The 16,641-nt window shown below is 36.0% G+C and overlaps 1 protein-coding gene across 1 annotated transcript; it reads right to left on the bottom strand.

Moving 5' to 3' along the window:
* Positions 1 to 8,534: 8,534 nt before the first annotated feature.
* Positions 8,535 to 14,720, bottom strand: LOC105160924 (transcription factor MYB25). The gene is made up of 2 exons (XM_011078452.3): positions 14,324 to 14,720; positions 8,535 to 9,930 (listed from the first exon to the last, which is right to left on the bottom strand). Exons 1-2 carry the CDS (start codon positions 14,619 to 14,621, stop codon positions 8,840 to 8,842), a joined length of 1,389 nt encoding a protein of 462 aa, XP_011076754.1. The 5' UTR covers positions 14,622 to 14,720; the 3' UTR covers positions 8,535 to 8,839.
* Between the last annotated feature and the right edge of the window lie 1,921 nt (positions 14,721 to 16,641).

Here is a 16,641-nt window from a genome sequence, read left to right as displayed (position 1 = left end):
CCTCTGTGGAGGAGGACTTAGGTGCCTGCATGGGACACCCTAAAAGAAGGACCTAAGTACTTGCACGAGAATGATTGGGGTGCCTCCACGGAGGAGGGCCTCCGTGCTTGTGTTCAAGACAATGCTTTTTGTGATAGGAATGTCTTTCTTATGAAATTCCTACCAGAAGCACATGTTAACTTAGTGAAAGTGGTAAAATAAACCTTCAAAATTATTAAATTAAAATATTAAAGATACTCCCCGAGGGAAGCTTACATGTGAAAATTTATTTTCTAAAGGGGATGCCTACCTGGGGGCAGGGTTTATTTCCTGAAGAGGATGCCCTCCTAGTCTTCTAGGGGGAAGTCCTGCACGTTAAAAATTGAATTAGCAGGAATATTAGAATTAAGTAGTGATAATGATGGGCCGCTAAAGTTGGGCCATGAAAAGAAACAGTAATCGTGTGTGGGAAATCCTCTAACGTGAAGGGGACCATCCTTCCGGGGGAGTCCTCCGAGGAAGTGTGGACTCCTTCCATTGTTCTTACGTTTTAGATCTATGTTCTCATGGACGGTGCTAATGATGCATTCAAAAAATGCACGGGTCCAATTGATATGGACTATGCTCAAAGTTTGAGTTGAAATAAATGCAAATCTTAAAGGGGGACTTGCAACAAGGCGTTAGCACTCCGACGCACAAGTTAGTATTGGATTTGAGATGTAATAAAGCCAAAAAGTAAATAAATATAATTAAAATAGAGATATGGTGAATAAAGTCGGTAAAAAGTGCAAGAACACGTGATAATATACTTGTAGAGTGCTTAGAGAATATTTAGAAAGTGTTTAGAGAGAGAGAGAGAGATGATTTAGAGAGTAAGATTATGTGTGAGAGGTGTTAGAGGGTCTCATGAAGGTGTCTTGACGTGCCATCAGTATGAAAGAGTAAACCTATATTTATAGGAGGATATCCTCTTCCGATAGGGCTCTGCACGTTTCCTCAATTTTCGAAAAAAGTGGATAAAGGTCATTTGGAAAGCTATAATTTATTTTTATCTTCTATTAATATTGTTGTTGAATGCTTATCTCTGAATCATGTGGACCCTTCATCAGCAACAATTCCTAATCGCTAGGAAGTCCAAGTTGCCAAGGAGTCTAGGACTTTGAGGGCACCTTCCTCGTTAACAAGGAGTCTAGCCGTCAGGGAGTCCTAATTGTTAGGGAGTCCTTCCTTACTTTGTCTTGCTAGGGGGTTCCTCCTAGGGCTCATGTGGTCTAATATGGTTGTTGACTTGGGGTTGACGAGATGCCACATAGGAGAGTAGGATGCCACGTGGGAGAGTCGGTTGCCATGTGCGCGAACCTTTTAGGCCGAGTATTTATCGGGTTTTGATCATAGTTCGAATAGGGGGATGCCTTTAGCTTCCTCCTTTTCCCAATTTGTTTTCTAGGGGTACCCACCAAGGCTACCTTTCAGGTTCTTTTGGGGCTCTTAGAATGTTATGGGCCTCTCGTTTTCTTTTTGGATCACTTGGCCCTCTTAGGACCAACTAATTTTTATGTATATCATATATATATATATTGTATTCCTTTTTTATTTTAAATCCATATCATACCAATTTAAATATGAATATTATTAACTAAATAATAATTAAATTAATTTAGTATATTAATTTTTGTAATGTAATCTTTTTGTTTTTGGTATTTTGATGTGTGATTTAAATATATTCAAGAACAAAACTGTTGCATTTGGACATGCATCCAAGGTGTTTCTGACACATATAGAAATTGAAAAGGATGATTTTAGTGTTTTTATATTTTTTGGTTTCTCATTTCATTTTCATTTTAAAATAATTAATTCATTTTGTTCCTCATTTACCATGTTCAAACTAATATTGAGACGTTCATTATCCCACTCATCCACATTATTGTTTGTATCTGAATTTCTTTTTATTTCTTTTCTCTATTTTAATTTACTCAATTATATTTTTAATTAAAAAACAGAAAATTCAATAACAATATTGTATATATGTATATTGTATTTGCAAACGCATCCAGCGTACATTTCGGACTAGTTTGAATTATTTGATACATGATGCTTGAAAAATCAGATCAGCTTATGATCAATAAAATATTAATAATTCTTAACTCTAGTTTCAATCACTACACAAAATATATATATATGTATATATATTATTCAATATAAATAATTGTGACTTAAAAATTATAATAAATTAATATTATGTATCATGATCAAATAAAATTAATTCAAAATTTTATGTGTTAACTACAATTAATTAATATTCGTCATGGTTTTAGCTATAACAGAAAATATTAGGTTTTGGCCTCGGTTACTAAAATAATAGATAATCGCCATTATGCAATTTGTCATGACTTTTTACTTTTGACTATGATAATTAATTATAACAAAAAAATTATATTTCTTTAATTGATTCTTTCTTTTCTATAATTCAATATCTAAATAAGTTAGAACATTAAAAATAAATAAATGTTACGGACCGACCTATATATAATTCAATATCTAATGATGAAGCAGCTTAAAGAAGAATTCAGATACATACAATAGATAATGATTATCTTCAATTCCAAATTATGAAGTTTACTAAAACTTTCCAAAAAATTTCAATCAAGAGAAAGTATGCCTTTTTGCTTTCCCTTTCCCCATTTGGCTGGTAATGGTAATAATGCTCACCGAAACAAATTTTTTGGTATAAACATATTGATGATTTTGGGTTGAAATTGGGAATTTATTTAAATAATGTGGGAATAAGAGAGTAATTTATATTTACACTTTTCAAGTTAGCTCTAATTATATAAATACGTGTGTGTTTCGTAACTAGATCACACCCTTGAGGATCTGGTATAGATGTAGTTTACTACTTATCAGTTTTTTCCTCTAATGGGATGTTTGTGTAATTTTAAATTCATAGTAAAAACTTATAAATTGTATCTATAATTTTATAAATGATATGTGTGTTTGTGTAATTAGATTTAATTTCAAGTGTGCGTTGTAATTTATCCAAATTTTAGCTTGCGTTAAGTTGTGTAAAATGAGAAGACCTAGAGCTTGTTTGGTTCATGCGAAATAAGATGTATAAGGAAAGTGAAAATAAAATTATATATGTGAGGAAATAGTTGATATTTAGTTAGGGAGAATAAATGGAGGTAAAGTAAAATTAGATGTATATGAACCCTTTGGAGCTCAATTTTATTTTGGTCGAAAATTAGGCAGAAAAGGGGAAGTATGAGACTAAAAAGACTAACAAGTGCCCGCTTATGATACGAAATTTTTGGAATAGATTATCAATTAAAAGCTCAAATAGATCAGTTAATAATTGAGTTTCAAATTAAAGTTCACAACAAATTTAGATTTTACACATGTCTTAGATAATAAATTCAAATAAGCCCGTACCAAATTTGGCTCTTATGCACCTTGATGGGTAAATCTAAGATAAAAACACAAATTTTTTCTTTTTTCTTTTTTTTTTTTGAATTAGCTAATTGGGTCAAAGTATGTTCAAGTATGGCCCATTAGCTGAGAGATCTATATCAAAGTATGTGTTCAAGCCAAACAAAAGTGAGTCCAAGTTATTCAAACCTTCTCATGCCTATAAAATTTGGGCATTCATCACATACACACAACAAAATTCAAATGACTCATGTCTAAAAGCAAATAAAAGAGCTCTCTAAAAGGTTCCACGTCTTCCTTGGCATTAAATCTTCAAGTCTTGATATCACATTTCAAGATGTCATGTAGTTTGCTCTATAAAATCGGGAAGAGATTAAGTATCAGGTTTAAGAATAAGCATCAATCCCTTACATCAACATTCGGAGAGAAGAATCAAGAGACAATAATTAACTTCAGAGATTGTAACTCTTCTTTATTTAAATTAATAAAATTCATTTGTGTATTCGAAATTTGGCTGTGAATTCTTATAAACATTGTTTGTGAAATTGACAGTGAAATTCCTCATTTTTTGTGTATAGATGAGATAGAATTGAAGTCCAAGTGTTAAATTTCAAGTTGGAAATTGAAGTTGGTGTTTCATCTAAACTTGGTTTTTTCTACTGGGAAAGCTCACAATTTATAAGCAACTTCTCAACCGGTTGAAAGACTGAATCCCCCATGGATGCAGTGGAAGATTTTTACGAATTTAGTGGAGGGTTATTTTATAGTGGTTGCATAAGGCCGAATCTCCCACAGATTCGATAGAGAGCTATCTCTTGCCCAGTTGGTCGCATCTGCAATATTTAATAAGGGATTATCTCTTGGCGGTTGGAATTATGCAATCCTTGGGGTGGATAGAGATGCCTTCTCTAGATAAGGATATGTTTTGGTGTTAAGGTCTTTACAAGTTTTTGGCAAAGTGGTTGAGGAGTTACCTCCCTCAGTTGGAATCCCAAAACCTTAGGGCTCGAAGGTTACTTTCAGGTGAAGGCATCATGTGTCCATGTTGGGGTGATTGGTCCTTATCTAATTTTGTTGGGACTTTGGATGTGAATCCTTAGATGTCCTACGTGGATGCCACCTAAGTCACCGATGGATACCATATGATATGTGCTTCTATTTTGGTTGGGGGATTTCAATCCCTTAACCTTCTTTGTTGGCCTACGTGACCTCCTTGGATTTAGGTTCTCTCGAATTTGGGCCACTTGGGGTTTCTTTCCATTAATTTACTTGAGTGCATTTTTAGCCTAACTCCTTAGGAGCTCTACTTGAATTGGGTTTTTTGGGGCACCCTAGGCCTTACTAAGATAGGCTTCTAGGTGCACCCTATCCAGAAGAGAAAGTCCTTTTTCGCTTTCCTGCCAAAAAAAATGTTGGTAGCATAAGTATGCTTATAAAGAGGGTTTCCCTCGTGCCTATAAGGTGCCAAAATTATATTAAGGGTGTCAGTACAAGGCGAGGTGCATGCACTAAGCATGACTTTTCCCAAAGTGCCTGCTCAGGGGCAGGGCATATATGCCTGCATGGAACAAAGCTTAGGTATTTGCACATAATAAGGCTTGGGTTTTTTGTGCCTGTGAAGAAAACAAGGCTTTTTTGAGTGTTGCCTACTTGGAGCAAGGTTTATGTGCCTCTACAGAGGATGACTTAGTTGGTGTCTGTTCAGAGATAGGGCTTTGTGTGCCTCAATGGAGGAGGGCTTAGGTGCCTACAAGGAGGAAGACTTGTGCGCCTCCATAGAATAGGGTTTGTGTGCTTGCACAGAATAGGTTTTTTTTGTACCTGTGTTTAAAACAAGCCTTTTTAGGGCTCGTGATCGGTGTAGGGCTTATGTGCCTCTACGGAGGAGGCTTAAGTGTTTGCATAGAGCTAGGCTTGTGTCTCCACGAAGGAGACTTACGTGCTTGCAACTATGTAGGCTTTCACGAGGGACGGCTTATTCCTCAAGGTTTTCGCAGAGCAAGGCATTGTTTTCCCCTTTTTTGCATTTTTTACCAAGGACTTCTTTCTTGTACTTCCTAGTCTCCTCTATGTTTATGTATTTTTCTGTTCGAGTTCGGAGACTATCATAATTGGAAGGGGATTTCTTAGCTAGAGACTTAAAAAACTACCATTTAGCAATCCTCAACAATCATGCTTCCTTTTGTCGTATAGGAGAAGAGCTCATTGTTGCCTCCTACTTTGTTTACTACTGACAAATTGGTTTAGAAAAAGAGAGAACTGAATGATTGGATTGATCTCATAGATAATTCATAGAACCAATGTTAGACTGGCCATATGAAGGTGATTACAAATACAAAGCACTTTATCCCAATAGTATAAAAGTGGAGAAGGACAACATTCTAGGAGAGGAATAGGTGCTCTGTGGATCTAAGGTCCCATGGACTCTGAAAAATTAGGTTCCCTCCAGTTGAAGGGAAGTTCGTTTAAGTTCTACTATGTGAACCCCAAAGACCTCTGTAGGTCTTGGAGTCCCTACTGAGGCCTATCAATGTACAGGGGCATTTTCCCATCGAGGTGGGTTCTCTAGCTTTCCTTTATGGGGTATGTCCTATCGCAAGTTCCCTACATATTCGAAGTTGATTAGTAGTGACATTATTATTAAGTAAGGATACAAATGGGCTAGAGTGGGCCTGAGCGATGGTTGTATCATCTGCTGGAGGTGGTCCAGTGAGAGAAAGTATCCTAGGAGGTATTGGTCTGAGGAGCATATAGGGGGTCCTTCTTTGTCCTTCCATCTCAAGAAGACGGGACATTTTGTTGATCTTGATTTTGTTTTCTCCTTCTTAGATTTTGGTCCCATTGTTGGTAACCTCTATCATTCTCACGTCTTAGTTTTGTCTTCCTAAAATGGCACAAATTCATGCTAGCCAAAAATAGTGCTGGGGTCTAGTTAGGTATAAAGTAATTAAATAAAATGCTAGGAATAAAGCGAGTAAATGAGTAGAATTGAGAGTGAAGGTACTCGCTTTTTTTTTTTTATACAAGTGAGAGATTGGAATTGAAGTTCGAAGTGTAAAACTTCAAGTCAGAAATTAAAGTTGTTGTTTCATCTACCGAACCCCAACGAATTTAGTATTGGGTTACCTCTTAGCGATTGGATAAGTGGAATTCCCACGAATTCGATAGAGGCCTATCTCCTGGCATTTGGATAAGGGCTCATCCCCACGAATTTAATGGGGAGTTGTCTCTTGGAGATTGGAGCCCCACAATCCTCCACGGTGGATAGAGATGCATTTTTTGGATAAGGAAATATTTTGGGAATAAGAATGACTTCCTGAATTTGATAAAGTAGTTGAGGAGGTACCTCTCCTCAATTGGAATCTCAAGACTTTACGCTTTGGAGGACTTCCAGTTGAAGGCGCCATGTGTTCTCGTTGGGGCTGTTGATCCTTGTTGATTTTAAGTAGCTTTTGGATGTGGGACATTAGAGTACCTATGTGGATGCCACCCAAGCAACTTAAGGACGCCACATGATATGAATTTCTACTTTGGTTGGAAAATTCCAAACCCCTAAACTTCCCTATAGACCACTTTCGAATTAGGGCGCATGGGTTTTCTTTCTTTGTTTTTTCTATCAATTTACCTCTTAAGGGAACTTCATGCCTCACTTTCCATGGACTCTACTTGGATTGGGCATTCTAGGGCCACCCTGGTTCAAGCTGGCTTTCCTATTGGCACCCTAGGCCTTTAAGGTTTCTTGGATCGTGCATTCCCTTGGGCTCATATGATCTTTTCGTTTTTTGGGCAACTTATCTTTATGATATCACTTATTTTTGTTAATAATTTTTTTTAGGTTTAACTTTTGATTTCTTCACTAACTTAAAATTACTTATTTTGTAGTACAAAATAACGAGAAAAAGGATTATTTGGTAAAATTACAAAATTTTATCATTCATAATTTATTTTGTTTGTATCAAATATGTAAAAGTATTTGAAAGTACATTTCTCCTAATTATGCCAAACAATTAATTAAAAATGAAAAGTATTATTCTTTTAGCTTACCCTTCTTCGGTCGTTTCCTCTCTTCTTTTCATTTCTCCTTTCGTTTAATCCGGATAAAAGTTACATTTCGTTATTACTATTTTTTTAATAGAGTGAATTACAAATCTTTTTTTTTATAATAAGATTTATTATTACATAATTTAATCAAATTCAAGACATTGATTTTTTACTTTTATTATTATTTTTTTCAATCGAGTAAATTGCAAATCTAAAGTTAATAGTCATCACAATCTATACAGCAATTATTAATATCTATAACAAATTATAATTTACCAACAACCATTATATTTTAATATAGACACAATTTGTAGAGAGGGTGAGTTGAAGACAATTTTCAAAGAGGCGAAGCAAAACTCTTACGGAAATGAACATCAAAGAGTAGCGTTCACTTCCAGCGTAATGTTGCATGAACATCAATACAGAGAAGAAGAAATCATATTCATCAACTAACAAGATATGCTTCTCTGCAACCTGGGAAAATAAAAGCAAAATAAATCACAGCATAAATGGCCCAAGAAAGACTCATTAGATATTGATGAGGGGGAATTGGGAAAAAGACAAATGTACCCTCCAGAGGAGGGGCAAACCTAAAACGTACGAGGGAGTTGACCAAGTATTAACTACCTAAGTTATAAGTTATTTAATGGCACAGTTAATGCCTCAAATACCGGACCGTGAGTGCATTATGTAGAATCGTGAGAATAGTCATGAAGATCGTGGGGAGACACGTCAGCTGGTTGGGGTGATCAGTATAAGAGGAAGAAAGTTGCACAGAGTCAGGGAATTTTTGAGAGAATCAGACAAATATTTATCATTAAAAGAGAGTATTTTTATTTTCTGGAAGAGGGCAGTATATTTTTCACTATTATCGAAACTGACTTGAGCGTCGGAGTATCTTCGCCGAGATTTCCCCCGGCTAGATAACATTTCTTCTCATTATCAGGATATCGGTGATCGGGAGCTGAAGGTGGATAATGAGCCTAGAGTGCGATCTGCGATTTCGAGCCTGATCAGATATCATAACTGTGAAACATGAATAATGCTGACAAGGCCACAGGCGATACATCATAGGACAAGAACAGCACTAGAAGAATGATAAAGCCACTGATATCAGAGAGTGTTTGCGGACCCAGTCTTGTAGAAATCATATATATCAACTGCTTGCTAATGAAACAAAATTTCTAGAATTCCTATGATCGGTTAAAACCGAGAGTCTTCACAAGATCTAATGCTTCCAGCCCGTTTAGTTGAGAACTAATGTCCATAAATCAGGACTTCCTGAACCAAAATCTCCCACTCCACAAGTCACGGTGCCGTCAAAAAGTTGTTCAGGTATCAGTTCAAGCCTTCTACCTGAGCTCTCAGAGTAAATGAAAAAGAAGTTCAAGTATTAGCTCAAGCCTTCTACCTGAGCTCGCAGAGTTAATGTTGGCATCATTCTCTGGTTGGACGCTACGTCTCTAGTCGTGCCAGCAAATAAATTTCGTTCCTCAAGTAGGAATTTATCATTTTTCACGTTCTCTTCCATATCCATATGCATAGGGGCACATGCAGGTATTATTTGGCCATTGGCATGAACTGGAATCCTTCGAGTACTCTCTAAACCACTTCTGATACGTGCAATATTATTCAAATCAGTGGCCACGGATGTCAACTCGTGACTCGAGAAAGTGGGCAATTCTTCATATTCAACGAACTCTGGTCCCAATAATGAGCTCCGAGAAGAATGCATGCTGGAAGCTGCACAGCAACCATGGCCACATCGCAATGGAACCACTGGGTCACCAGATGCAACATCAAGAAACTTGCATATTCCAAAATCCACATCAGATGCTTGAAACAATGGTCCCTGCAATGGGTCAGTTCCTGCGGAAGTAGAGTCATGGCTAGCAGAGTTATATACATTGAACGCACCAATTCTTGCAACTGGGCGAGAAACCACTGGCGGGCTCCCTTCAGCAGAGGGATAACTAGTTTCAGCAGTGAGTGGATTTTGTTTCAAAACACAACTGCCTGTAGAAGCTTGAATTTTGCCTTCAAACTGTCTTCGCTGTTCTTGTTCCATCAGTTTAACATCCTCCAATCCTGAGGACCTAAATGATTTTACAGCTCCACCAGATATATTGGGAGATTTTGGTTTAAGAGAATGAGAGTTCCAGGTGATTTGAGCTATGTCTTTGGCTTTGCTAGGTTGATTTACCATTGACCTATGTTCGAGTTCCTCCAAGTGCTTGAATGAGTTAAGAGCTCCACCTAATGATGTTTCTTCTGAAGATGCCTTCACCTGCTCAGTACTGGTACTAGGTGATATCTGGACGGTTGCAGGTGTTGATTTCCGAAAGTTCACACTCCTACGCCTCAGTGTGGAATTCCAGTGGTTTTTTATTGCATTATCTGTTCTTCCCGGGAGAAGCTTTGCTATTGCTGCCCATTTATTTCCATGAACTGCATGCGCTTCTAAAATTATATGATCTTCTTCATCTGCAAAACGTAAGCACAACAAGCTTCAAACAGTAACATATGATACTTGTCTATCTCTGCAGCGAACAATATGCGAACGGCAACAACCTACATATTCCAGGACAACACTGAGGCGGGCAGAATAGTTTCTTCCGATATTCAAATACTCCCCTCCCCCTCTCCAAAACACATATCCACACACATACACCGACAGAATCATGAACACATACATGGAAGAGAAGCACATACTCAGTTTAAGCACTGGATCACTGAAAAAAAAAAAAGTCATTGAAGGGGAAATGATATTCATAATTACCAAGACCAGAAATGTCGAAAGCAGAACGGAAGCATAATTCATCCGAAACAACCATAAGACCCCCTTGAGCCCCATAGTTTTAAGAAAGGGTTAATTATATCCAGACCCCATCAAAATAGCATAATTATAATTTACCCCCTCAAAATTGAAAATTACATCTATACACGTAGAGCCCCCTCGAAGATGCTCCTTTGTATGCCGAAACAAAAGAAGGATATTTATATACTTGATTAATTCTTGATTTAACGATAATAAGGTAATCAATGATAAATTTATTAAATAATCATTCTACCCTAGAGGATATATTTTGTTTTAGGTTACAAGTTCAGGACTCTCTTTACTTTTAAGGCAAAATGTACATAGGCTTTATTTCTTTCATCCTGTTCATATTTGTCAAGTGTGCGCACAATTAATTTGTATGTAGTTTATATTAAACTAATTATGATGTGATTTGTATGTAAAAATGCTAAGGGGTCTCTGAGTAAGGTTTCAATAGTTCTAAAAGGGGTTTCGTAGTGTTTTTACTAATAGGAACATGTTGCAATATTTGCAAATGGTGATAAATGTATATGTAATGTTTATAAAATGTGTGCATACTGTAATAATACATAGAGATTTGTTGCCGCATTGGAAAGCATCATAATGTTTTTTCTCCCTTACTGCTTTTTGTAACATTTTTATTTCTATATTTTGATCCTACAACACTAGGCAATTCCTTGAAGAAAATTTTATCTGATAGAGGTACAAAATTGGTGGTGATCTTACTTCATATAAATAAAATGACTAAAAATCACCATACATGACTATTTTTTCCATTGCCGATGCCTATAGGTTCAAAATAGTATTTTACTCCAGTTCCATATTTTGACTAGGATAAATTTCGACGACCTCCTTGAGGTTTCGCATAATTACGAATACTCCATCATCGTTTGGAAAATTACTAATACCCTCCTAATTTTAACGACCGTCTAACAATTAGCCCAATCCGTTAGGTTTTCTTCCATTTTTTATGGTGAACTAACCAAAATGCCCTTATAGATTAAAAATTATAATTTTATTTATTTTTTAAATTTTTTTAATTTTTTTGGACTAAGTGGATAATATTTTTATAAATTTTAATTTTTTTTTATTCATCCTGTTCGATTTTTTTATAAGTTTTTAATTTTTTTAAAAAAATAAAAAAATACAGTAAGGACAAAGTTTACAATTCCATACCTTCATTCAAGGATTATATAATTTCTTCAAACATCAGAGGGGTATTTGTAATCTTTCAAACAATGAAGGGGTACTCGTAATTATGACAAATCTCAGGGGAGGTTGTTGTAATTTACTCATTTTAACTATTTACATTACATTCATGTCCCTACAAGTTTTAAAGCATTACTACAGGTATTTCAATCAATAAAATATACGGACCACAAGATGAAAGACGAATTGAAAGTTCACTAAGTTTTTTCCAATGCAAGCATTTTCCTTCCAAAACCCTAACAACATGAGTGAGCATGGAAACTTAGCATTTTCATAGGTCTAGGTGTAATTTTTCAAGTCGAGGGGGAAAGTTGCAATACTTCAATTGGGAGTGGGTTTAGGTGTAACTGACCCTCGCAGGAAATTATAAATTTTAGATACAAGCCCATCCTTTGTCTTCAGCTTGAAAACTTGACAAAAGAAAGCAACTCAAGGACAATTGGAATAACTGATGTTAGCATCTGACAAAAATGATAACTGCTCCTCAAAGATATAGTGGAAATGTAGCCCAAAGTTAATTAGAATGAGCTGCCCTGTGGCCCAATGGTGACAATTCTACTGTCAACAAATTAATGTTGTGTCTCAATGGATTAACAAAAGCAATATCTTACTGCAAGCAATGCGAACATATGCAGCTACCACTTGGCAGAGAGCTTAGCAAATTGTTCATTCATACAAACCTCAATTAAATAGAACTCGCACATCTTTTAGGCTCCATCCAGATGAAGAGCCTATAATTTATGTTGAAGCTTTTAAAAGGTTAGTGTGCAGAAAAACTCATCCATGTTTAGATAATCTCACATCTCAAAAACCCAATTCATTTAGACCCAATAAAGATTTTAGAAACTGCAGCTCTCTGACATGATACTGCTCATGTAAAACGAAACTAGGAAACTCCAAGCAACTGCAAATAACTAATGGTTTTAGTAATATCTTCATGTTCTTTCTACGAGGATTCAGGATTATGACTAAACAGGACATATTTTGAGAATGATTACAAAAGAACGCAATTTACACATTAGTATTTTTAGTTTCCATATCTTTTGCATATATGACATATTCTAGAATTCTTGAAGGATGTGAAGACATAAAAGAAAATGCAAAAAACTGATGCCAATTATTTTAGCTCAGCCTCTATTATAGAGGAGAGGATGCTATCTACAAGAATCTAAAGAGAATATAATTCTAAATGAGGATTAATTTTTTAAAATGAAAGGTAATATTGAATTTCCTGTAGCAATTCCCTGACCCTCCTTGGAATCTGTGCAAGGTAATTATCTCAATGATAAATTTGATAATGCTTTTTAAGACCTCTTCATCTCTATGTGCTGTGTTTTTTCACAAAATTCAGGACATATGGCATGTAAGAGCTTTCGTTTACTCAAGATTCGGTTTTAAGCAAAGATCTGGCTCTAATAGTCATTTCATTTGTCGAATAGAACTTTAGTTAAAAGGTTGTTTATAAAATCAGATATAACTAAAATAGAGTTTAGATTCTATAGAGGCAGTCACTTCTCTCATAAGCATTTCAGAGTTTCTAAAGCACTTTAAACCATGTCCTCTCTATAATGAGTCTATATTCTAGACCTGACCTTTTATTATCTTCTCAGTGTTGAAACTTGAATTTTCTAATGCAAAATATTCATACTTCTCTATCCTTCCCTCATATCCAAATGCATGAGACTACAAAAGAACTGAAGCAGCATGGAAAAGATGAAATGGAACCATCACAAATGACAAGAAGAATCAGCATGATACAAGCCTATGAGATAGGAACAGTTTGTAGATCAATTTTCTTGTCACCTACACAATATGAAAGGATTACAAAAGAAAGAGGATTGCCTAATTGTCTTTCTTTTGTTCTTTCCTTTTCTCTTTAAGTTGATATTTAGAGGAAGGTCTTGGGAATTATATTCACTATTGATCTAAAGAATGCAATCGACCAAGAAAATGAAGAAAAATGAATTAAAGCCAGAAAAAAAAAACCAAAAAGATAAATCAAAGTAAATGTACCATTTGATATTAGTCTATAAACGTCCGCACTTGGTCATTCAAATGGAACTGCTGTTCTAATTCATTGCATGGTTAGTACTTGCGGCAAAGAAAACAAAGGTAAAAGCACAGTTGGGCATTGCATGCATCATCCAAGAGGCAAAGAAAAACAAGATATAACTGAACACTGTATTGCAAATGACCACAACAGTAATATTATTTAATCTAGCAAAGCAAATTCAGAGGATCATACATACACGAAGTCACTTAACCATTTTCATTTTAGATAAAGCATCAACTAATTGAAAACATATACAAAGCGCAACCTGCAGGAATACAGATTTTCTTATCCAGACCTGAAATTTTTTCTCCATTTCCAAATAACCAAAGAGTAAGGTCCTTGTCCTTTTTGACCTGCCATTTGGGGTTCAAGTAGATTGCTATGTACCACATCTGAGTAGCCATTAAATAGAAATCATTGCAGTGAAATAGCTACCACCCAACACGATTTCTTTCTAATGAATCATTCAGAAGCCAAAATGGGTAGCAGAAGCAACACTAAAACAGGAAACTAAATTGTATATATCCACATCAAAGAAAGCCAACAACCACATTCTGCACTCAATATAAGAGCACTGGCACGCCAAACCCAATACTCTAGACCAGCAAAAACTCAAATAAACCTTAAAGAAAATGAAACAACAGAAAAACCAATCCCATATTAACACATACCAAACATCCAAGCACAGTAAGAACACCACAAACCAAGCCCACACGAACCCACTCTTTTTATGCCCTAAAGAACAAATATCAGATGCCCGAAAAATAGTTCCTGAAGTAATATCATCAAAACTTTACCAGTAAAAGGTTTTCTCTTGACGCAAGGGTCGAGCTGATTACACCAGCGGAGGCGGCACGACTTCCCAGACCGCCCCGGAATCCCACGAGCGATCAGGCTCCAATTCCTCGCCCCGAACTTACTCACCAGCCCACTCAAAATCGCGTCCTCGTGCGGCGACCACGGCCCCCTAACCTTCCCCTTCACCGCGCCGCCGTCCTCCGCCTCTCCAACTCCCCCGTCCACCACCATTGCCTCATCCATCTCCGCCTCAAAGGGTGTCTCTTTCACCTCCCCGTCTTCCTTCTCCTCACTCATCTCTTCTTCCTCTCCGTTCTCTCCGCTGCCTGCAAGTCTGCCCGAACGCGCACCTAACAGCCTCTGTAACTGCAAAAGGAGTTTGAAACAAATGAAAAAGAATTATTGTTATATACACACAGCGACTTCCCTCGCTCTGGACGCTTTTGTAAGACGGTTTTTCTAAAATGACATCTTTGTCCTTTTACCAGAATGTTTCCTGGAATCCCCAATACGACGTCGGGTGGGCAAGAATCTGGGCACTACGCTGTCGTGTTTGCTCCAGGGTAATCTAGTAACTGCGCACCTGGGGCCCACTGTTGGTGCAACCGCTTTTGCTTTGGTGCAAACTTTAAAGTACCTAAAATTGCTTTCTTATTTGAAAAAATATTGACTAATAGTTGACTTATTTATTAGGACAATTACACTCATTTTTCTAAAATTTAGTATAATTATACGTAAGTTACTTATTATTTAAAAAATTACATTAATACCCCTAAAATTTTGTTAATATCTAACAAATTAGTCTATTCGTTAGTTAAAATTTATTGAATTTACTGATATTAATAAAAAATTAAAAAAAAAATCATATATTTACCTCTAATTGACTTATTACTGATTTATTACAGGTCAAATAAATCTTTTTATAATCAAATTATCCTTATATATTTTCATGGGTATATCTTCATCGTTATAAGAGTAATTTAATTAGGAAAAAAATTAAATGACCTGTGATAAGTCAATCGAGAGTTAATATCAATTTTTATTTAGTTCTTTTTATTAGCATCAATAAATCAGTGAATTTTTTAACTGATGGACTTATTTGTTGAATAAAAATAAATCTCAAGGGTGCTAGATAAAAATTTCACAAACCACAGGGGTCCATGTGTAATTGCATGAAACTTTAGAGGAGGGAAGTGTAATTATCTTTATTTATTTGAAAGGTAAATCACATGTTGTTCGAAATTTAGATTTAACTACAAAAATACTTCTTAGTTTCAAAATTATTATAAATATATTTCATAAATTTATAGTTGTAATTATAAATTTCCTGTTATTAAGGGGTAGAATTATTTGTTAAAAAATAAAATATTTATATAATTAGATCTAATTTTAGGAGTGTCAGATGCAATGTATCCTTATTTGAAAGATAGAAAATGGTATGGGTTTAGGTTTTCTTAGCACCATGTTTGGAATTAACTATTCCCTCCTTCGCAAAATTATAAATTTATTTTTACAGGCCTCGTTTACTTCGATAAATTTATTTTCTAAAACTATTAACTTTGTTCCCAAATGACACAACTTCAGTTGGATTAGGATATCGTTGAAATCATAAAAAGAGTTTGCAAGTTTACTAACCATATTTCTCGTACATAGGGTCTGGAAAATCGACGAGCACTTGGTGCCTCAAGCTCATCTTCTTCCGCCACTCTTTGCTCCAAAAACTGGGATGATTGTTTCGTGGATTTGGGGAAAAGGGATTTTGGGGATTAGCGATTTAGAGATTTTGTTTTGTGGATTTGGGGAAAAGGGGAGAAGAACGTATTTTGCCTTTCGTCGGAAATGACTTACCAGTTGACCAATATGGACCATACCAGCTGTCACGTGCCGTTACTGTCAGTTTTTAATGGAGCAGGACTAAAGGTGTTAAAAAATTAGGATTTTGGGACTACAAGTGTTGAACACATTAAGCGTGGGACCAAAAGTGAGAAGGGCCCTATATAGTGGGATCAAAAGTGATATTTTGCCTTAAATAAATCACAGTTCTAATATTGTGTTCCACATAGGAGGCTTGCAAAGGGGATGTCGTATCACTGTATCTTTTCCTTTTTGTTGCAAAAGCATCAATTGTCGTGCTTCAAGCAACTAAACACACAGGGGCAATCCTAGGAGTGGCCATGACACGGGAGGCTCCCCGTGTTTCCCATTTATTATTTGTTGATAGTATGATATTATTTTGCAAAGTTATAGAAGAAGCAGTCCACATAGGGATGGCCATTGGACCCGGACCCGACAGAACCCACTCCAGACCCGCCCCTAA

The sequence above is a fragment of the Sesamum indicum genome, linkage group LG4 (assembly GCF_026168435.1).
Source record: "Sesamum indicum cultivar Baizhima isolate 11 linkage group LG4, ASM2616843v1, whole genome shotgun sequence".
In the NCBI taxonomy this organism is placed as follows: Eukaryota; Viridiplantae; Streptophyta; class Magnoliopsida; order Lamiales; family Pedaliaceae; genus Sesamum; species Sesamum indicum.
This window is presented reverse-complemented; position numbering and strand designations above follow the sequence as displayed.